The 23,054-nt window shown below is 35.5% G+C and overlaps 1 protein-coding gene across 2 annotated transcripts in view; it reads right to left on the bottom strand.

Annotated features, from left to right (window-relative positions):
• Positions 1-5,418: 5,418 nt before the first annotated feature.
• The window catches only part of LOC139498744 (sushi, von Willebrand factor type A, EGF and pentraxin domain-containing protein 1-like), a 49,518-nt gene continuing 31,882 nt past the window's right edge, over positions 5,419-23,054 (bottom strand). Inside the window, exons 26-35 of one of the 2 annotated variants that reach the window (XM_071287283.1) lie at positions 21,965-22,132; positions 21,516-21,689; positions 12,354-20,747; positions 11,371-11,568; positions 10,203-10,409; positions 9,752-9,934; positions 7,917-8,012; positions 7,387-7,482; positions 7,000-7,096; positions 5,419-6,109 (exon numbers count right to left, since the gene is read on the bottom strand). In XM_071287283.1, the coding sequence (XP_071143384.1) occupies positions 5,806-6,109; positions 7,000-7,096; positions 7,387-7,482; positions 7,917-8,012; positions 9,752-9,934; positions 10,203-10,409; positions 11,371-11,568; positions 12,354-20,747; positions 21,516-21,689; positions 21,965-22,132 (9,917 nt within the window). In that variant the 3' untranslated portion in view covers positions 5,419-5,805. The remainder of the gene's footprint in view (positions 6,110-6,999; positions 7,097-7,386; positions 7,483-7,916; positions 8,013-9,751; positions 9,935-10,202; positions 10,410-11,370; positions 11,569-12,353; positions 20,748-21,515; positions 21,690-21,964; positions 22,133-23,054) is intronic. The other variant, XM_071287291.1, reaches the window with a different exon arrangement.

The following is a 23,054-nucleotide window of genomic DNA, read 5'->3' as shown; positions in this document are numbered from 1 at the left end:
CGTAATGCGATTAGAAAGCAGGAATTATATATTTGACTTTTATGTACATGTATAACGCACCCCGATAGGAAGAAAAAGAGAACTGTGGTAAACTGAATGTGAATATAATTGAAAATAAAAAAAGATGGGATATGAAAAAAAAACAACAACCAAATAATACAATCAACCCAACACAATAAATGTGGACATTATATAGAAACACTAACAACCCTTCATAAGTGTTTTATTTTTACTTTGGCCAGGTGCATATGTACATGTTATAGGTTAGAAAGTAAGTTTTGTGTGTATTAAATCCTAGACAATGCATATAAATTAACATATGTCTCAATCCGTGGAACAAAAAGCACAACAATAGATGATGAGTATAATGGTTGATGGCTGTTTATGTCTATGGCAAATTTTATGCATATTCAGGACAATAACATGTTAACGTGATATAAATATGAACCCTACTTTATATTAGACCGACATTCTGAACCGGATTTTATAAGGTAACAGACCACGTTAAGAAATGTCACATTTTCTGACTCAAGGTCATCACGCGTTTGCTCAGCCATTTTTGAATCTTTTGTTTGGACCGGCAGAGGATCAAACTCGTGACCACCCGCAGTCGAGACAGGACGCTACCACGAGATTACCGATGTGGTTTACAATAAGTAGACTACAATACCGTATCAAAGAAAGGTCACAAATATTTTCCCCACGATAACACTTTTTATATGTATTACTATGGATAGTAACCTATATATAGCAGTTTGTTATATAAGATTAGGTATATGCGCTCACATATACACGAGATGCACTGAAATCTATTTTGTTTGGTTTAAGGCCATCTGAACTGAGTAACCTGGATGAATTATTTCCATAACTTAACTAAGTTGTCGTATTTCTGCCAAGTCCTCTGAGTCCCTTAAACATGAGGCTTCCATACTTGACACGATCGCTTGCTATCGTGTGTAGTTGACCAAATTGTACCGCCATTTTGATTCGACCATTTTGATTGTAGTTATTGATAGTATTATTCAGTATATGTCTTATAACACCTTGCAAACATAACTCCTTTGAGATTATTTTCCATGCAGCTCTCATACTTGGTCGGATAGTTTGCCGTCATGCATGATAGTTGACCATATTATACCACAATACTTTTACGGGAGTAATGGGACTTCCAATTTTTTATTTTAATATTGTCATATGGGTAAGGTGGTTTGCCGTCGTAAATAAATGACCACTACTGTTATTTTGAATTGAACATTTTAATTACAGTTGTTTGGGATTTATACCATATTTTGACTGTTGTACCACAAAAACATATTGTGACACACAATTCCTCACTTAAATAGCACGCGGGCATTTCGCTATACGACGTAGCTATCTTCTTTGTATTATTGGTATAGCAATTTTTTATCAGCTGGACACTTCATTACAATTCATGACATCTTAATTTTGGGAGAAATCCGTTTGCACCAAAAAGGCTTCATTTAGCACCATAGCCAATTTTCGTCAATGCTACATTTGAACCAATATTTAGAATGAAGTATATAATAGTATAATTTGAGCCAAAATAAAGTATACATTAGCACTAATTTAAGAAGACATTTTCTGTCAGCATCACAACCAACTTGAAACCGCGATGCCATTCAAAGTATCATTTACCACAACAAATAGAATTGAGCATGGAAACAGGGAATATGTCAAAGAGACAACAACCCGACCAAAGACCAGAAAACAGCTCTAGTCTACTCATGGGTCTGCAACACAGCGAGAAAACACCTCACCCAAAGGCGGGCTTCAGCTGGTCAATACACAAAAATGTGTACTATTTCAGAGAAACTAAACCTCACAGTCAACTCCGAAATATATAAATGATCAAAAAAAAAAAAAAAAAAAAAAAACAACATACAGACTAACAAAGGCCAGAGGATTGGGACAGGCACAATAATGCGGCGGGGTTAAACATGTTTTGTGAGATCTCAACCATCCCATATACCTCTATCCAATATAGAATAAACAAACAAACAACAAAACTTACAGTCAAACTCAGTTTAAAAGTCCGGTGTTGGAAAAGGTAACAGAAGAAACTAAGAAAAATGTCATTATGACAATGATATATAATACACAAATTAACAAAGGACTGCTACTTAAAATCTTCATCATTAATTGTTACGATTCAAACTTCATAAAACTTTCATGAAACTCTTTTGACTTTTTGACTGAGTTTTGTCTAATACATTTAAAAAAATGTCTTTCTAGGTTTCCCTCTTCAATATGAAACATCTCCGAACCTATGTTCTTATACTTTTTTTTTTATTGTATACAGTTACTCAAACTTTCACTATTTTTTAAAGCAACACTTGTACCATTTATTATAGTATTTTTTATGAATTATACTTCTAAGGTACTGGCCTGAATTTATGTATGATTATTATTTATGATAGATTAAATTTATGTACAGATGAACTGGAGCAAATGAGTTCCGTATTTTGCCGCCGCATTTATTACATTTTACCTGTCGGGTTAGATAAGTCTAAGAGACGATGTCGCATGAGTAATAAGCCTGATAACTTATCCTAATCATTTTAGTTTATTTTTAATTTTCAACTTAAGCCGGAAGAAAATGTAGTATATGATTATGATAATCTGACCATGTACCTTGAAAATTAAGTACACGTTCACTTGTCCGAGAGCTCAAATAACAAAGGTGTTGCATAAAACATTAGTGTAACTATATACAGATCTTAATCGTGAACCTGTGTCTTCCTTGTGGAAAAATATATAGAAAGACTGAATTGTTGCCAGCTCTATCTCAATATAATGTCAAATGTCTCTCCGTAATCTTATTGCAAATTGCCACTGGTTTGAAAACTTATCGATTTGAATCGTTCTTTAACCTTAAAAACAAATCAACTGAATGTTCTTGCATTTAATTGTATTTTAGTCCTGTCATGTAATGTTGTCATTTTAGTGCTACATTCAACACTGTCATAAAAGCCCGAGGTTTGGCTAGCCACATTTCGTAAAATGTCCTGTACCAAGTCAAGAAAATGGCAGTTGTTATCTTATTGTTCGTTTCTGTTTTTTGTTGCACTTCAGTGTTTCTGTTGTTTCGTTGTTTTCCTCTAATAGTTGACGTATTTCCCTCGGTGTGAGTTTGTAACCCGGATTTGTTTTTCTCTCAATCGATTTATGACTTTCGAACAGCGGTATACTACTGTTGCATTTATATAGGAGGGGCATTTCAAAATCAAAAGCCTTTTTTCGCCTTTGATGCATAACATCGTGAAATATTAAACATGTTCCAATTACAATAACATTTCTAAACAATTATGTTTCACCAAATACAAACGAATAGAAAAAAAAATGAATTTTCTGAATTTACAAAAAAACATTTGAACATAATTATATGAATTTCTTCAGTTAGGCAGAAACTAGTGCAGATTTACTCTATATCTCTAATGATTTTAGAAGAAAAAAACCCGTCTTTGTTGACCTCTTGATATCCATGATGGTAAAAAAAATGAAAGCTGCATGTATACCATGACACATTTTTTATAAAACAAAATGATGATCATCAAACAGTAGGTTGCACGAATGTATGTCTACGTCGTCGTAAATATCATTTATAAATATTAATTTAAAATTGACCTCTTTCTCGTATCTTATTCAACAGTGGCCTTTAACCATGGACTATATCTTTAGTAAGATCATGATATTTAACTATTCTCTAACTTTTGTTATGTAAATTCTCTTAATCACTTTTATTTAACATTTAACATTTAGCGTTTTGAAATGATGTTAGAATAAATGTAAACAACTTTGTGAAATATTTTTACAGTGACTCATAATATAAAAAGATTTGATTGCCAATGAGAAAACTCTCCACAAGAGACCAAATGACACAGAAGTTAACAACTATAGGTCACCGTACGGCCTTTAACAATGAGCAAAACCCATATCGCGTATTCAGCTATAAAAGGCCCCGAAACGACAATGTAAAACTATTTAAACGAGAAAACTAACGGCCTTACTTATGTACAAAAAGCCAATTTGTCTGGCGGGGTGTTGATTATTTTAAATATTACATATGTTTTATTGTATATATATTGTTCAACTAATAATCAATATTTGACTTTTAAAAGATATTTATTCTTTATTTATTATTTGTTATTCATGATGATACTTTATTATTTGTTATTCATGATGATACTTTATTATTTGTTATTCATGATGATACTTTATTATTTGTTATTCATGATGATACTTGATTCATAATATTTACAAGTGACAAACTGCTGTAACGATTACCTGCAATGTGATTATGTTATAACAAAAACCATGATTTGATAACGTATTTAATCTGAAGTTCATCATTTTGCTGTAAAACTTTTTTGTGAAGTAACAGCGTTGACCGAAGCGAAGCACTCTTTAAAAGGATTCATAGTAACAATGTGATCATGTCAAACCTTTACAACCATTTGAAACTGTAAAAACGTATCAAAGTATTTAGGAAATTCCAGGTTAAATCAATTTTGTTTTGTATTGTTTTACATATAAATATGAATTGTTTTAACACAAGAGTCACATGAGACTTATGCAGTAATGGCTGTTAAATTGTTTTAACACAAGAGTTACAGGAGGCTTATGCAGTAAAGGCTGTTGAATTGTTTTAACACAAGAGTTACAGGAGGCTTATGCAGTAATGGCTGTTGAATTGTTTTAACACAAGAGTCACAGGAGACTTATGCAGTAATGGCTGTTGAATTGCACGTTCCTGTGAAGTAGCATTTCAGCATATGGCGTACATATCTACATGATCATTGGATTGACCAATATGGAGATATTTTATATATGTGTCGTTACAGCAGCCTCGTTTCCTTGTCTTAATTAATTTTGACATCACTGGATGCAACTTTTTCCCCGATTATATTGGCGGTCTTAGTATTTTCTTCAACTTTCTGTTTTGGTATCTTCTACCCCTTTCTTCATGGAAAATACAGACCACGACAACATTTCGAGGACAAAAATTTCCATTCTAACATCAAATTAACCATATTGTATTAATTTGCTTTCTCAATATCTCCAAATATGCTCTTTTTTTCATTTCAACAGTGAACAATGATCAACAGTAATAGTTTATGCATTTTTAACTTAATTAGTGTTAAATCAATTTATATATAAGAATTTTATAAATGGCATCGATGAAATATATGCGAAGCTACATACTTTAATTTCCAAGTACTAATTCATGATATTGTAGCACATCAACTCCAAAATAGGTCGTCCGATTTTTCGGAAATTTTTAGGTAGATAAATGTTGTTCTGCTAATTAATTTTGCAATACCATTAGACGAACACGTGATATGAAGCATCCATCCATAACACATAATCAGTTCATGCACAATAAAAACCAACAAAAAGCAAAGGAACAACGCTTTTATTGCTGTTTTTTTTTTCATCTCAAAGACACACTGATACCTTCAACACGAAACAAAAAACACTTGTACATCTATCTTCTATTACAAACAAAAATTGCGAGACTGACCCAAGTTAAAGCTTTTTATTACAGTATTTTGACCTCAAAAATGGTTGCACATAAGTTATTATAACTCTCCTAGTCTTTGGTTCACAAACCAAAATGCAACTATTCAAATTTGAACTTATTTTAAGTAGTAACTGTTTTAAAGAACAACATTATTTAATAACAGAATACGGATGAAAGGTTTACACTAAACTTATTATATACTATCCTCGACTCGACACATATTTAAAAATGACATTCATCCGATCATACACATCAAAAATGAGTTAATTAGGATCTGGTACCCGGAACTCATAGTCAATGTAATCTAAATATGCTGGTCTCAGTGTTGTCTCGCGGCTTCCTGTTGGTCTCGATGTTGTCCCACGGCTTCTTGTTGGTTTTGATGTTGTCTCGCGGCTTCCTGTTGGTCTCAGTGTTGTTGAAGATTCCGTAGTTGATATTGTTGTCATTTCCACCCTGTGATGCGTTGTTCCCAAGTTTTCGTCTACTGTCCTCGATAGCTCTGATATTGGCGGAGAAGTATGTAATAATATAGGAGGTAGAAGGGATGGTAAGGACCTTGTATTCCTAGAGTAGAAAATTGAAATGTATACATTATCTTTATGATGGTTTGATTTATTACGAATATTAAAAATAAATATATATAACATTAAATTATTTGTTTTCTTTCTTTTTGTTTGTTTGCTTTTGTTTTTCTTGTTTTTTTTTTGTTCTTTCGTGATGTTTTTTTTTGTCTCTTTAAAATGATAATAATTACACCTTTTAATAAATATATATATGATGGAAATGCGACTCGGGATTACATGGAATATGATTTGGAATAAAATGATAGACTTTACAAAACCTTATAAAATAATGTTTTCTGTTTACTAGATTAAAAAAATCAGAACGAGAGGCTTATCCAATTTGTTAATCAACAATAGAGGCTCTGTCAAGGCAGACTTCCCAATTAAGCAGTTCCAACAACTTGAAATAGGTATAGACCTGTCGCTTTATATACCATATCAGTCAAAGTACGAATGCAAGCTTTAAAAAGTTTCATTTTCTGTCGTTTAGAAATGTGTTATATGGAAGCAATCGTAATAAGCACAGCCCTATTCTGTGGTAATCGAAGAGCAGGAAGGATGCCAAAAATCAACGTCATCAATACGTCTTTCGAGTTGTTTCATCAAATTTTACCAGACTGAATGATTAATTATTGTTCCACATTTGAGATAAACTATGTTATGCCATGTGGACAAATCGCGGGGGTACTTACGGGTATTCACAGAAAGGTTTCTGAAATCCATGCTTGCTGTGACACATGTTAGGCTTAATGCCATGTGGACATATCAAAGTTCGCGGGGGGGGGGGGTACTTTCGGGTGATTACAGAAATGTTTCTTGAATCCATGCTTACAGTGGCACACGTCAGGCTTAATGCCATGTGGACATATCAAAGTTCGCGGGGGTACTTACGGGTGATCACAGAAAGGTTTCTTGAATCCATGCTTGCAGTGACACATGTTAGGCTTAATGCACGTTCCACCATACTGACATGGTCGATCACAAATAGCTGAAATTAATTTTTTTTTAAATATCGAGAAATATATATTCAAAATATCATAGTGTACGCTAAAAGTCAGCATATGACATCTCTGGGAATTATGTTCCTGTTTTTATTTTTTAAACATAGATGTTATGCATTACAAAAATGTAACTAATTTCATTGTACTAAAAGCAATCAAAAACAAACAACCATAAAGAATTAAAGTTAAAGGAAATGTCCTGAATAATCAATAATTCCCGCTTTGACTTTGAAAAAAAAATCTATGATCTACATCACCATTAAGGAAGTATACATACGTGATTGGCAGCGTGACCCCCGGTACCCGGGCAGACAGGAACACAGGTAAGGAGAAATACAGGTTCCACCATTTAGACAAGGAAGTATGCAGTAAGCTACAAAAATACAGACGTATGTTCATTAGACTAAACTTCTTTGTAATAGTAATTTTCTACTACATTTTTAAACAAAATACTTTGATGAGAAAATCTCAATTTGAAGTTTACAATTATCACAATTATCATGCCAACCATTTGTAAGTAGACCTAGTTTGGGTCATTGTTTTAAGTTCTATTTTTACTAAAGATGACACGAACTGTGACATGAGCAATGCTGAATTTGTTGTCGTGTTAAGAAGTGTTTATGCACATTTAATGCAAATAAAACATCTCAGTTCTCTCGTTCTCCAATATATTCCTTTCAACTTTATCAGCTGCTAACTTAAAAAATGGTATTTAGCTTATTTCAAATGCAAATAAACACCGAAATATTTTACCCAGAAACCGTTCGGACGGCATGCATGCGCCAGGCTCAGTAACATATTTCTTACCTCTCTCACAGTATTTCCCTCCAAATCCAGCCGGACATTTACAACCATATAATCCAAGACACATGCCACCATTGTAACAACCTCCTTTGCATGGTACTGAAACAAACGAAAAGTGTCTATAACCCTCCTGTTTGTTATACATATATACATGTATGTGTAAACACACTTTTCATTATTTTTTCTTCTGTTTAAGAAGAATAAATACGAAGAACCCGAAGTATACACGTCAGCAGGAGTGCATCCCCTGTTGAAAGTTACAACACAAGTTTATGTCTAATGTTAGCTATTGAGAAAAAATTGAAAACAGCACGTTTAATAATTTCTTGCGTCCGAGGCGCGTTTCTGGATTTACCTTCATCAGGAACGCTCAAAGCCAAACATTTGAAATCCGAAGATGTATAAGTACCGAAACCGTTGAAGAGCTTTATGTCAAAAATACATTAAATAAATAGCCAAATTCATCTAAAGCCAACTTTGCCTGAGGGAGTTGAAACCTTAGTTTCTTAAAAATTTAAAAACGGACAATTTCAGTAAAGTTTGTTAAATCATGTCAGTACTGACTACTGAGCTGATGATACCCTCGGGGACTGATAGTCCACCAGCAGAGGTATCGACCCAGTGATGTATAAAATTGAAAACAACATGTTTAATAATTTCTTAGGCAATAATAAGTTCGAAAAATGACAATAAAACACTGTTACAACTTGGATTATACAGTAAGTCATGCCAAATCTGCTTCCAACGTACATGCGATTTGATCCTTTTGCAAAAATCAAAAATCACAATAATAAATGCACGCAGTACTTCTTTGAATTCATAGTAATGCAAGTATGGACATTGGAATAACAATAATTGAGATTTTTTTGGACAAAAAGATTAATAAATTTGTGAAACTTTTTGATTTTAGTGTTAACATAATAACTGGATTCAAACATTTTTATTCATTTTCGTTAGCCTGCATATTTTTTTTCTGTACATGTACCCTTCTTTGCGAAATAAAATTTATTATTCAACAATACATTCATGCATAGCAACAATCTCTTAAAATGAACAGTACAACAGATAGACGACACGACACCACTAACGACTCATTCGAAAAAAAATATAGGCATACAAATAAAGATAAACAACAACAATAGACAACGCAATGAATATGCAGATTTTCACAAAGAATAAAGAACGTAAAAACTATCGTTGAATGCTGAGTTTTACCATAACTGAACCCCTATTGTGTTGACTATAAATCGCTAAAGTTTAAGTTTAATTTGTTCACAATCATAGTATGTTAATATGAGACAGGCATTACCTGTAAATGGGGACGAAGTCTGTATGAATTATTTTTTTGTAACTAAATATTTGTTAAAAAAAAGAAACGGAAATACCGTAACGTTTCCGATTTTGGTTCTGTTGTTAGGGATTTTAGTTGTGACGTTATTTAAATTATGACGTCATATGCAATGTAAACAAAGAAACGCTATCATCAGGTAACGTTTTTTTCATATCAAGGAATGAAATTGGTATTGCGCGTTCCTTCCTATTTTATACTAGACTGATAAATATATATTTTACTCAAAGTTTCATACAAACGAGACCGGAAAAGGAAGTACATTGTACATTTCTGCGCAGGTCCGGGATTTCAAAACACGACATAAAAAAATTGAACGATTTTGAGTTCATTAGTACAATGAAAAATTTGGGAAATTTTCCCGATTTTTTTTTTTTTTTATTGAATTTTCTACTGTTATTGGGGACTTCGTCCCCATATAAATTAATCCGCCATTCAATCTAAGTACAATAGGTGACCAGTTTAATTATGTAATTAAGAGGTTACTTACAAGAGCATGCAATGTTTCCATCCCAGGATCCAGACTCAGTACATGTTAGCACTGGTGGAATTTTGACAGGAAGTATTCCTGGTCGACACCGGAAACGGATCTGATCGCCGTAGAAATAAGAAGAGCCTTGCACGCGAACTACATTCACCATATCAGTTATTCTAGGTTTTCCACAAAATGCTCCTATAAAAAAGGTATATTTTTATAAGTCATTGGAAGATAAGCCTAAAGACAAAATTGAATATTTTTTTTTTCTACATATGTTATTTATGTTGCATTTCTATATTTTGTTTGATAATTCAGCTTACATCGCACTAATTTTAATAGTAAACATTTATATTGACGCTTCCAAATGTAAAAACTAATAATGTAAGTCGCATGAAACTTCAAACGAGTTTTTCTTTTAATATTCAACAAATTGACAAATACACTATGGAGACAATATTCTTACGTCTACAGTAACCAGTTGGTTGAACCCATGACTGATCAGAGGAACAAACAGCAGACATATTCCCTACACTCTGATATCCTGTTGAACACTGGATATCTACTGAGCTCCCTGAAGGTACTGGTATCCCAACTACTTTGCTATGAGTAATTACTTGCACTGAAGGGCATACTTCCAGAATAGTTTGTGATATCGCTGGAATATGATGGACTATAATTGAATAATAATTTGAATATAAATAATCACCATCGGTCAAGTATAAAAATATCTACATCTCTAAATATTTCGTTAAACTTCGTTAAATCTCCCTGCCCATCTTTCGCCCCTCTTTTAGATACCTGGACATAACGATTCGATTTTTCAGAATGTAGGTCTCTTAGTTTCGTTGAATACAGTCTGATTTGTGTTTAGTGTGTGTATCCATTAATTATGACTCGTGTTGTGGTGTAGATTCAGTGTGACTGTGAACCATGCTGCTTGCTTAAGAATTAAATGCTTCTTTTTGTAACTTCATTGGGATGTAAAAGCGTTGACCGAAGTACATTTTGTATGAAGCGCGGAAGCAATTCAACACTTATAATTACATTTATTTAGCTAGGATCATGAAAATACAATTTTAATCAAGTTTTTATTCAAATTACCTGTGCACTTTATTGTGGGACCTCGTGTCATCATGAATGATGAATTTTATTGTGTAATGAAGTTGCTTAAGGAATAATGTGAGACTGCAGTGTAGCCAATCAGAATTACGTATTATAATGAAACATATATCTAATGTTATTATATAGAAATAAAGGAATTATTTAAAAAAAAAATGTGCGATTCATTTTTTTGAAATAATGAATCATCTGCTTTATTTCTACATACTATTACTCAGATTCCATAATATAAAAATAAAGGGATGTGGTACGATTGCCAATGAGACAACTATCCACCAAAGTATAAATGAAGTGGATGTACGCATTTATATGCAATCGAACGGCCTTAATCAATGAGAAAAACCCATACTGGTTATAAAATGTTTGGAAACGTTGCAACGTTTTTGTTTGTTTGTTGTATTTCTATAAAGATTCGTTAATTCATAAAATGTGTGATTTTAAATTTATAACTTGATATAATATAGATTTATATTCGATTCATACGGGTTATTTAGTTTGAACTTTCAACTCACCTGTAGGAATCGGTGTACATGTTGGAGCGTTGGCACTCCATGTTCCATTGGTCTGACATATGCTAAAGGACTGCCCTTGTAGTCTATACCCTCTTTCACACTCAAACTGCAGTGTATCAGCTAAATGATATGTGCGGTTCTGGATACCTTGTATCTTTAGCGCATGGTCGTGTATTTGTAAAGGTCCACAAGCTACATCTGTGTTTAGAGTTGACAAATTATTTTATATGAATGAATTCTCAAAAATAATAATTTCAAATAAAATTGGTAAAACCCATCAATTTATTGCTTTAATTCAACAGCAATGAAAATAGTCTGTCTGCTGAATAATGAACTTGGTTATTCAAACGACGTTTTGCTGTAGAAACTTATTTCAGGGTTTTGAAAACTCCATGCACTTGTTCAAACACTAAGAGTGTTTGCCGCTCAATTGTCTCAAATTAATACGATTTAGTGTCACAGGTGAGGCTAGTAACTAGTTTATTGTGCAAACGCATTTTTTGATATAAGTTTATTTGTTCTGAAAGTGTAAATAAGGATGTTTTTTTTTCATGAAAAATACTGAGACTTTTCAACTGTGTGATTTCTGCTCTTGGATTTTTTTTTTCTATCCTCTTCCTTCACCAACCAAAACATATAAATTTTATGCATCGTTTCCAAAATAAAACCTCCCTTAATTCCATAAGTTTTATATAGGTGCCTGTCCTAAGTCCGGAGCCTGTAAATCAGTGGTGATCGTTTGTATTTGTTTTTCTGTCATTATTTTGTCCATAAATTAGTCTCGTTTTTAATGTTTTACATACGTCTTTTCGGGGCCCTGAATCTGTCTATTCTGCATTGGCTCATTATTGAAAGCAGAACAGTGACCTATTGTTGTTAATTTCTGTGTCATTTTTTTCTTGTAAAGAGTAGTCTGACTAACAATCATACCACATCTTCTTATGTTTATATTATCTCTTAACAAAACTAGTTCATATACTTACATACACACTGAGGTGAAGTTCCACTCCAGTAACCACTTTCTAGACAGTCACTTTTAACACTTCCAACTAAAATATGACCTTCTGGACATACGTATCTGACAGTTTCTCCTATAGCATAGTTCCCGCCACCAACAATGTTCACATTTCCGGAAAGAATTGGTTCTCCACATGTGGTATGCTCACATATTGGAATGTCACCATCCCACAATCCTCTTCTATTGCAGTGAATCGTTGATTGGCCAACTAACGAAAACATATTGTCACATGTATATGTAGCATTTGATTGGTATGTGGTTGATCCAAACTGAACATTTCCATTTAAGACTTCGACAGGTCTTCCACAGTCGACAGGACGACAAACAGGGTTTCCTGTGGACGTCCATCTGCCATTTTCTTCGCACATTGCTATAGGATCACCGTTAATTATGTATCCATCATTGCAGACGTAGTTGACCGTTGACCCATAGGTCAAGCCTGTAACTGTAGTCGTGGAGAAAGGAATCACAGGAGGTGATCCACATGATATAAGCTCGCATGATGGCAAATCACCAAGCCATTTACCATTTAAACCACAAATCAATGTCTCAGTACCAGCAATACTATAACCGGTACTACAGTGATATATTATTGTTGACCGATATGTAAAATCGGTTCCCAATCTTATGGCATTGTTCAGATCAGGTGGAACCTCGCAGCTGATAGCATTACAAACTGGAGGGTATCCACTCCATTTCCCATTAGATGAACACGTTCTTGTTGAGTCACCAGCAATAGTATACCCATTTTGACAAATGTATGTAACAATGTTTCCAAAAGTATAAACATTTCCGTTGATATCAGCAAATGGAACAAAATCCGGTACTCCACAGTTAACAGAAGTACACGACGGAGCAGATTTATCCCAATTTCCGGATTCTAAACATATAAGCTTATCATCACCTTGAAGTTCATATCCGGGATTACATTCATAGTCAGCTTCGTTATTATAAGTGACATCTTTATAATTAACGTTTCCATTTAAAATGTTAGTTGGTTCAGGGCAGGTCACTATAACACACGATACAGGATCTCCTTCCCACCTACCTGTTTCGGAACAACGAAGAGTGCTACCACTATTTGCAATATAGCCACTGGTACACGTAAAGCTTATTACATAATTGTAAGAAAATGAAGCATCCGATGAGTTCCATTGCCCATTGGGTATCTGTTGTGGTACGTTGCAAGTGATTTGATTACAGAATGGTTGTCTTCCAGACCATCCACCACCTTGTACACATGTGCGTATGTTATCTCCTGTGAGTGTAAATCCAATATTGCATACGTAGGAAATAGTGTTTCCATACGTATAATTATTTCCCTGAATAAATCCATAAGCCAAACGTTCTGGAGGTGGGCAAATGATATTATCACACGTTGGCATCACGGACGAGCTCCAAGTACTTGAAGATAAGCATGTCATCTCAGAAGTACCATTTAATGTGAAACCTTCATTGCACGAAAATGTAACTACGTCATTCAAGCTCAATCCGGTTGCAACCATGTGACCATTGGTAAGAGTACCTAATGGCGGACACTGCATTTTGTAGCATTCTAAGAAAGATACGGACCATACACCCTCGCTTGTGCATATTGATGTTATTGATTTGCCTGATACACTTGTATATCCTTCTATGCACTCTAATAAAACAGTGGATCGGAATGAAAATGAAGAATCAGTCAAAACAGATATTGTTGCTTTATTTATTTCCTTTGGTGGACCACATTTTACAATAGAACATGAAGGCGCAATACCAGACCATTGACCGTGAGCAGTACACTGTCTTTCAACTTCATCTGCTGTTATATAGCCTTCATCGCATTGATACTGTATTTTATCACCAAAAACATTTTCGTTTGTACTGTTGATGATCGTCCCATGACTAACAGGAGAAGGCCTCTCACATCTCACTGGTATACAAATTGGATCGGTGCCTGACCACATCAGTTGATGAAGACAAAGTCGGAATGGTATGCCTTGCAATATGAATCCCTCAGCACAATAATATTTTATATTCTGTCCTATGACATATGAATTTCCTACAATTGAACCATGTTGTATTGGAGTCGGTGGTGGGCACCTTAGTTGGACACAGTGTGGTTCTTCCCCTGACCAAAATGCAGTATTTAGACATATTCTTGTAGGGTCTCCTGTTAGTTCATAGGTTTGTTCGCAGCTATAAACGGCACGGCCACCCACTGTAAACGAGTTCACTGAAACTAATCCATGTGAAATTTGCGGTAATCTTTCACATTCTATTATCTCACAATATGGCACTGTTCCAGACCACGCACCTGTCGATTGACAAGTCAAAATCGGATTGCCTACTATCTGATAACCCTCATTGCACGTAAATGTTAAATTTGATTTGTAAACATTGTCCCCTTTGATTTTACCATTTACTATTTCAAAACTACCAGGACATCTAACTATCAAACAAATTGGCCATGTTCCAGACCATGAACCGTCTGCTAAACATCTTCGGCGATTTGAACCGATAAGATCATATCCTTCATTGCAAACAAAATCAACGGTATCGCCATACAAAAAACCTGTTTGTGCCATGCTTCCATTTGTAAACACTTCATCCGTCAAATCATCACATTCGACTGTAACACATATTGGAAGACTATTGATCCATGAACCGTCTTGGTGACACTCCAGTTTGTTATTGCCGATCATGTTATATCCTGTGTTGCATTCATATGTTGCTATTTTGCCATTAATGCCAACTGTTCCATGTGACAGATTAGGTGCCCTTTTGCACATAATGCATACAGGATCTGAACCTGTCCAACTACCATTAGCCAGGCACAGTCTTTCAGATTCACCAAACATAACATAGCCTTCATCACAAGAGATAGTTACATTGCTAGCATATTCATTATTATTTGAAGATATTGATGCATGTAATAATTGTAAAGCATCGCAATGTATTAATTCACACGAAGGTAGCGGTTCATCCCATTGCCCAGATTCAAGACAAATTATTATTGCAGATCCTTGTAATTCATATCCAGTATCACATTGATATGTAATGTTTTTTTGATAAGTATATTCATTCCCCAATACCCTTCCGTTGGGAATAACATTAGGAGGTGGGCTACATTCAATTTTAGTACAATTAGGTGTAATTCCTGACCATACACCGGAGGCTAAACACACCAATGTTGGCTGTCCTACTATCTTGTAACCTTCATTGCAAGTGAAAATTAAACTAGAATTATATGCATTGTAACCCTCCACTCTGCCGTTTTCAATATATGACTTAGCAGGGCATGTAACTGTGGTACAAACAGGCCATGTTCCAGACCACGATCCATCGTCTAGACACTGACGTTGATAAGGGCCTATACGGTCATATCCTTCGTTACATGTAAAGATAGCAGTATCATTATAAAAATAACCTGTCTGTGATATAATTCCGTTTGCAAAATCTTCAGTTGACAGATCATCGCATTCAATAGCAACACAAATTGGAAGATCGTTGATCCATGATCCGTCCATTTGACACTCCAGCCTTTTATTCCCAAATAAAGTATATCCAATGTCGCATTCATATGTAGCAATTTCATTGTTAATATTAACAAGTCCATTCTGCAATTCCGGAGGTTCATTGCATTTAACACAAACTGGATTTGGACCGGTCCAACTCCCGTTAGCCAAACACAATCGTTCAAGCGGACCAAAGAGAACATGTCCTTTCCTGCAAGAGTAAGTTATCCGTGTATCGTATTCATTTTTAAATGTAGATGTTAAACCATGAGCAATTCTTGGACGAGAACATCGGACTATTTCACAGACAGGAATGGGTTTGTTCCATTCTCCAGTATGAAGACATGTTCTGTTTTCTGATCCTGACAAATTATATCCAATATCACAAGTGTACGATACTGTTTCCCCATATGTAAAACTTTCGCCAATCATGCGACCGTTTGATATCACCCGTGTTGGAGTTTCACATTCCTTGATATCACAGGATGGATATTGACCTGACCATTCTCCTGACTGTGTACATGTAAGTTCACTATTTCCATTTAATTGAAAACCCATGTTACATTTAAATGATGCAACAGAGTTATATGTCAGCCCTGTGGTTGATAAAAACCCGTCTGTAATAGTTGGTGGTTCTTGACACCTGATTTCCTCGCAGGATGGTTGTAAACCACTCCATGTCAGGTTATTCATACATCGCCTTACATCATCATCACCGACAAGTCTGTAACCATCATTACAAAGGTATAGAGCTACAGACTGGATATCCAAATCTTTATATGAAACTTCACCTTTATCTAATGGTGGTGGAGGGGCACATGTTTTAGCAACGCATTCCGGTGTTTTTCCTGACCAATGTCCGTCTGACTGACAAATCCGAGTGTTATTGCCCTCGAATGCATAGCCAGGGTAGCATGAATAAGTAGCTATACTGCCAAACGTCTGACCAGTTGTTTCTACCTTTCCATTTTCTGGGTCATATAAAACTGCACAAACGATAGAATTACAAGTTGGTGGTTTCACAGACCAAACGCCATTCGGTTGACACATTCCAATAGTTTCTCCCTCTATTTGAAATCCATAATTACAGAAAAATGTGACAACGCTTCCTACCGTAAATCCCGTTGTGTTGAAGCTTCCCTGATTGGGACTTGTTGGGATTGGACAATTGATAGGCGTACATCTCGGTGCTAAACCGGACCAGACACCATTTGACTGGCATATTCGTATATTGTCACCTTCCATGGTAAATCCGATTTTACAGGAATATGTTGCTACTCCACGAAATGTGAGATTATTTGCTTCAATGTTTCCACCATTCGGTTGCGATAACGGAGAACATATAACAGGACTACATTCTGGAGCCGAGCCAGTCCACGAACCATTTGTCTGGCAAAGTCGGGTGTTTTCACCTTCCATGAAATAACCTTCGTTACATGAATATTGTGTAATGCCATTAACTGTCATATTATTTGTGTAAAAATTGCCATTATTTAATGATGTCAAATTCAGACAGGTAATAAGACCACATGTTGGGGACGTTCCAGACCAAGTTCCATCTGATTGGCACTCTCTCTCACTATTTCCATCTATCTTATATCCAGCATTGCATGAGTAAGTAGCAGTCCTCAAGAATGACTGACCTGTTGTAGAAATAATCCCATTATCTAGTGCTTCTAAAACTGGACATGAGACAGGTACACATGTCGGTGCCTTACTGGACCAGAATCCCTGTGGTTGGCACACTCTCATATTTTCTCCTTCCATTAAATATCCTTCATTACAGGAGTATGTTGCAATACCACTGACCGTTAGGTTAGTTGTAGACACATTTCCTCCTGCTGGTGTTTTCAGAGATGGACAAGTTGTAAGACTGCAATTTGGTGTTAAACCTGACCAAGTCCCATTTGACTGACATATTCGTAAACTGTCCCCTTCGATGGTATATTCATGGCTGCAAGAGTAAGTAGCATTATTACGGTACGTTTGACCTGTGGTAGAAAGCTGTCCGTTTTTTGGTGCCGTTAAAATAGGACATGAGATTAGGGCACAGGTTGGTTCACTGCCTGACCATGCCCCATCTGGCTGACAGAGTCTTATATTATCGCCTTCAATAAAATAACCTTCATCACACACGTATGTCGCAGCACCATTTACAGTTGAACGTGTGATAGAAACACTTCCTCCTTCTATGGTCAAGGATGGACATGTAACCAGTCTACAGTTTGGTGAATTTCCGGACCAAGTTCCATCTGATTGGCATACTCTTATACTGCCACCGACCAACGAATATCCATCACTGCATGAGTATGTAGCAATATTGCGGAATGTTAGACCCAGTGTATTGACATTACCGTTATCTGGTGATTCTAAAACTGGACATGAAACAGAGACACACGACGGAGCTTTACTGGACCAAAAGCCCTCTGGTTTGCATACTCTTATATTTTCACCTTCTATCAAATACCCTTCAAGACAGGAATATGTTGCAATGTTGCCAACCGTTAGATTAGTTGAAGAAACACTTCCTCCTTCTGGGGATTCCAAAGATGGACAAGTTGCAAGACTGCAAATTGGCGAAGAACCTGACCAAGTTCCATTTGACCGACATATTCTTAATCTTTCTCCATCGATTGTATATCCATCGTTGCATGAGTATGTTGCATTATTACGGTACGTTAGACCTGTAGTAGAGAGCTGCCCGTTATTTGGTGCCGTTAAAAGAGGACATGAGATTGGAACACATGTAGATGCACTGCTTGACCATACCCCATCTTGCTGACATACTCTTATATTATTGCCTTCAATCAAATACCCTTCTTCACACAAATATGTCGCGACACCATTTACAGTTAAACTTGTGATAGAAATACTTCCTCCTTCTATAATGGTTAAGGATGGACATGTTACAAGTCTACAGTTTGGTGAAGTACCGGACCAAGTTCCATCTGATTGGCATACTCTTATACTTCCACCGACCATAGAATATCCATCACTGCATGAGTATGTAGCAATATTGCGGAATGTTTGACCGAATGTATTGACATTGCCGTTATCTGGTACTTTTAAAACTGGACATGAAACAGGGTCACATGTCGGTGCCTTATTAGACCAGACCCCGTTTTGCTGACACACGCTTAGAGTTTCTCCCTTAATTAAATAGCCATTATTACATGCATACGTTGCAACACCTTTCACCATCAAACTGGTTATTGAAATACTTCCTCCATCTGGTTCGACTAAGTTGGGACAGTTAACAAGTCTACATGTTTGAGAGGAACCGGACCAAATTCCATCTGATTGGCACATTCTGATCATACTTTTCCCTTTAATAGTATATCCATCGTTGCATAAATATGTAGCATTGCTACCGAAGATGTTGCCCGTATTAATGATATGTCCATTTTCTGGATCCGTTAACGTAGGACACGAAACAGGGACACAGCTTGGCGCTTTGCTGGACCATGATCCATCTGGTTGACAAACTCTGTCACTTTCTCCTTCCATAATATATCCAACATCGCATTCATATTTTGCAATACTAGGATACGTCTGGCTAGAAATGGAAATTCGGCCGTCTTCAGGGGATGATAGATTAGGACATAACACGGGATCGCATGTTGGTACTTTACCTGACCAAAATCCCTCTGGTTGGCAAACTCTGATGTTTTCTCCATCCATTGTGTACCCATCATTGCATGAATATGTAGCCACACTGCGAAATGTCTGTCCAGTTGTAGAAATTTGTCCACCTGTTTGAGCGGTTAGATTTGGACAATGCACTATCTGGCAAGTAGTTTCCAATGATGACCATTTCCCATCTCCCTGACACTGAATTGTAGATTTGCCATCAATGTTATATCCATGTTCACATTTGTATGTTACTACATCCTCGTAATAGAAGCTTGATTCTGTGTAATCGCCATGGTCGATGTTAGGAGGTATATCGCATTCTAATTTTGAACAAGTTGGTAAAGTAGATGACCATAATCCAGTCGCCATACATATTCTTTCTGGATCTCCTATTAAGTTGTAGCCTGTGTCACAGGTATAAGTCGCAGTATTCTTGAATATAAAACTTGTGCTAACAACATTGCCATGCTCAATTCTATCTGGTTGTCCACAAGAAACTGGAAAACAGCGAGGAGGGCTGCCGCTCCAAGTGCCATTGGCTAAACATTCTCTCGTTCTTCCACCATTAAGGTTGAAACCTGGCTCACATTGATAGTTAACAATGCTTCCGTAAGTTGTAGTAGCAGCATTCGCTATAGCATTTGGAGGAGAATCAGTCGGTCCACATTCAACTGGGTCACAATCAGGTGGTGCTGGATCCCAGAAACCACTTTCTATACATTCTAAAACATTTCTTCCATTTATAATGTACCCGCTTTCACAGGCATACTCTGCTATCGACAGATAATTTAATGACTCATATGTCCGTAGAGCATTAGGCACTGTTGGTGGTCTTTGGCATGTGATTATTGTACACCGAGGAAGGTTGTTCTCCCATTCGCCGGACGGTAAACAATGTAATTTTCCTTTCTGGTTCAGAGTTTCTGTCGATAATTTATAACCATAATCACATGTGTACGTCACTTCAAATCCAACTGAATAGGAATCAAGGTCTTCATTAATCCAACTATCTACTACGGAAGGTGGGGATTTGCAAGTCTGAGTGTCACAAGTTGGCATATTTTTATCCCATGTACCATCTTCCTGGCACGTGACAGAATCGTGGTCCGTAAACAAACGATATCCTGTGGTACAAGTAAACGACACAACGTCTCCCTGCTGATATGACTGCTTGTCTGTAGAGACAACTCTGGTATTTTCGGACAATATTGGAAGGACACATCTTATTTCTACAAGAAGGTATAGAAAAGAAAAAAATATATTCAAACTATTTAAAGTAGAATATCATATAAAACGAATTTGAAAATGAAGTGCGATGCTAGTGTCATAAAACAAATATCAATTGTACAACATTTTAATAATATTTTCAATAATATTTCATTTTATTCATAGTCTTTTCTTTTCGGGTTTCTATTAATATTTTTAACTATGATCATGCACAAGAAAAATATATCTTATCTTAGTGCATATTGTTATGCAATAAATTTTCAAATCAAGTATTAATGAAAATTGGTAAGATGACCTGCTATTTGTCATGCCTTGGTAAAGACTTTAACGAAATATTTTGACAGTTCATTTTCGTATGTCGGTTCTGTTTATCAAAGAATGATGCAACTTATTTCAACCTTTTACTGAATGTTATTCTTCAACGAATAAAACAATGATAAACATTTTAAATCACATTTATAAAATAGTCCTTTTCTATGTACTAGTATGTTGGCGTTTGTTTTTGTTGTAGTTCAGTGTTTCTGTTGTTTCCTTTTGTTTACATCTTATAGTTGCTGCGTTTCCCTCGGTTTCAATTTGTTACCCGGATTTGTTTTCAATCAATCAATTTATGACTTTTGAACTGCGGTATACTACTGTTGCTTCTATTCATATGGTTTAAAAAAAAAATATCACCATAGAAAGGTGTGGTACTCTAGATTTCTGCTAATTTCCGTTGTGTACACTGCTAGTGTACATGTATATAAAAACAAATAAAATATTGGTCATACCTTCACACGTTGGCGCTGAACCTTCCCATTCACCTTTTTCAGTACAATATCTGGTGGTATTTCCAAACAGCCTGTATCCAGATTTACATTCGTACCTTACTCTGTTATCAAAACTATATGTGCTCCCTTTGATGTATCCGTTACGAATCACTCCGGGAAATCCACAATCTACACCTAAAATAGTAAAAAAGAGTACGATCTTGACAATCGCATATCAAAATTGAATCAGCTACTATTGTTTGCTGAGGAACATTAGTATTCCATTTTCTTTCATTTGAGATCTCTTTATTTCAATTCCTTTATCTCGAATTCATTTTTTTATTAAACATCTGCTGTAAGACGTTTGTTGCAACCGATTGTATTCGTGTTTACATCTTACGACTGATGAATATAAGTTGATCAGGGTTTTCCTGTTATTTTTTTAAGGTTAGTATATATAGAGCACATACGTAAACATACTGGTTCCACTTTTTCCCATTGACTGGTTACGAGACATCGCCTGGAAGATGGTCCATCTAGATCGTATCCTCTGGGACAGGTATAACTGACAGTATCATTGTTCTTTGTACCAGCATATTTTACAGTACTGTACAAAGGTTTAGATGGGATAGGGCAGTCTAGGGAAAAAAGAAGATTGCATTGATTTCATATTTCTTAATGCATACGGTTTATTTAGACTGCTTTTATAATTTATAAAATTGAGAATGGACAATCTAGATTTTCATGTATTTGATAGATAGTAAATATCTATTAACAATGTGTATAATTATGTTATTTAAAAAAAAGATTTACGGCGTTTGAGTTCTTAGTGACATCTGCATTGAATTCCACGATACAATTCATAATATCGCGAGGTGGACCAGGCAGTGGCAGGGTAGAAAATCCAGAAAATATTTAGGAAACAAACATAAAATTTAATATGGCGTACAATTTCTACTGTGATAACTCATTAATAAGTGAAATAAACACACTTCAATATCTGTCAATTTCCGTGTTTTCTGTTCAAGGTTGGTAGTTTACTCTGAGAACTTGGACAGTTGTTTCATTGACAAATTAGTGATCATCGAGGACTAATCGGTAATAATACTTTCAGATTTAACACCAATGTATTTTTTAATAATCTTAAACGGAATGTTATGGATAGATATTATTGTTATATATACATGTCCACTAACGAAGTTCTACAATCTATCGATACCTACAGTATGACATTGCACAAGGTCATATTTTATTCTGACCGTTTATGACGGCTTTTTACAAAATTGATTGGATGTGTACTGATTGAAAAATAGTCTCAGATAAATATCTTTTAACTATTTGTTATTGGCTTTAATTTGGTGCCATTTATTACGAGTACTCTCAGATTTTCACTTTGTGATTTGTTTGTTTAGGTTGTGAAGGAAGTATAAATTCCCTGCCAGGTCTGTGTTTTTGTTAGTCGTTTAACTGTCGGTCTGACGAGTTTAACCCTTTTCAACTGATTTTTATTTGTTTTTATGTTTTGGTTTCATACAACCACCCAAGCTTAGGGCTGGCTTT

Source organism: Mytilus edulis, chromosome 1, assembly GCF_963676685.1.
Source record: "Mytilus edulis chromosome 1, xbMytEdul2.2, whole genome shotgun sequence".
NCBI classification, from domain to species: Eukaryota; Metazoa; Mollusca; class Bivalvia; order Mytilida; family Mytilidae; genus Mytilus; species Mytilus edulis.
Note: the sequence above shows the minus strand (reverse complement) of the source record. Positions and strands in the feature narration are given on the sequence as shown.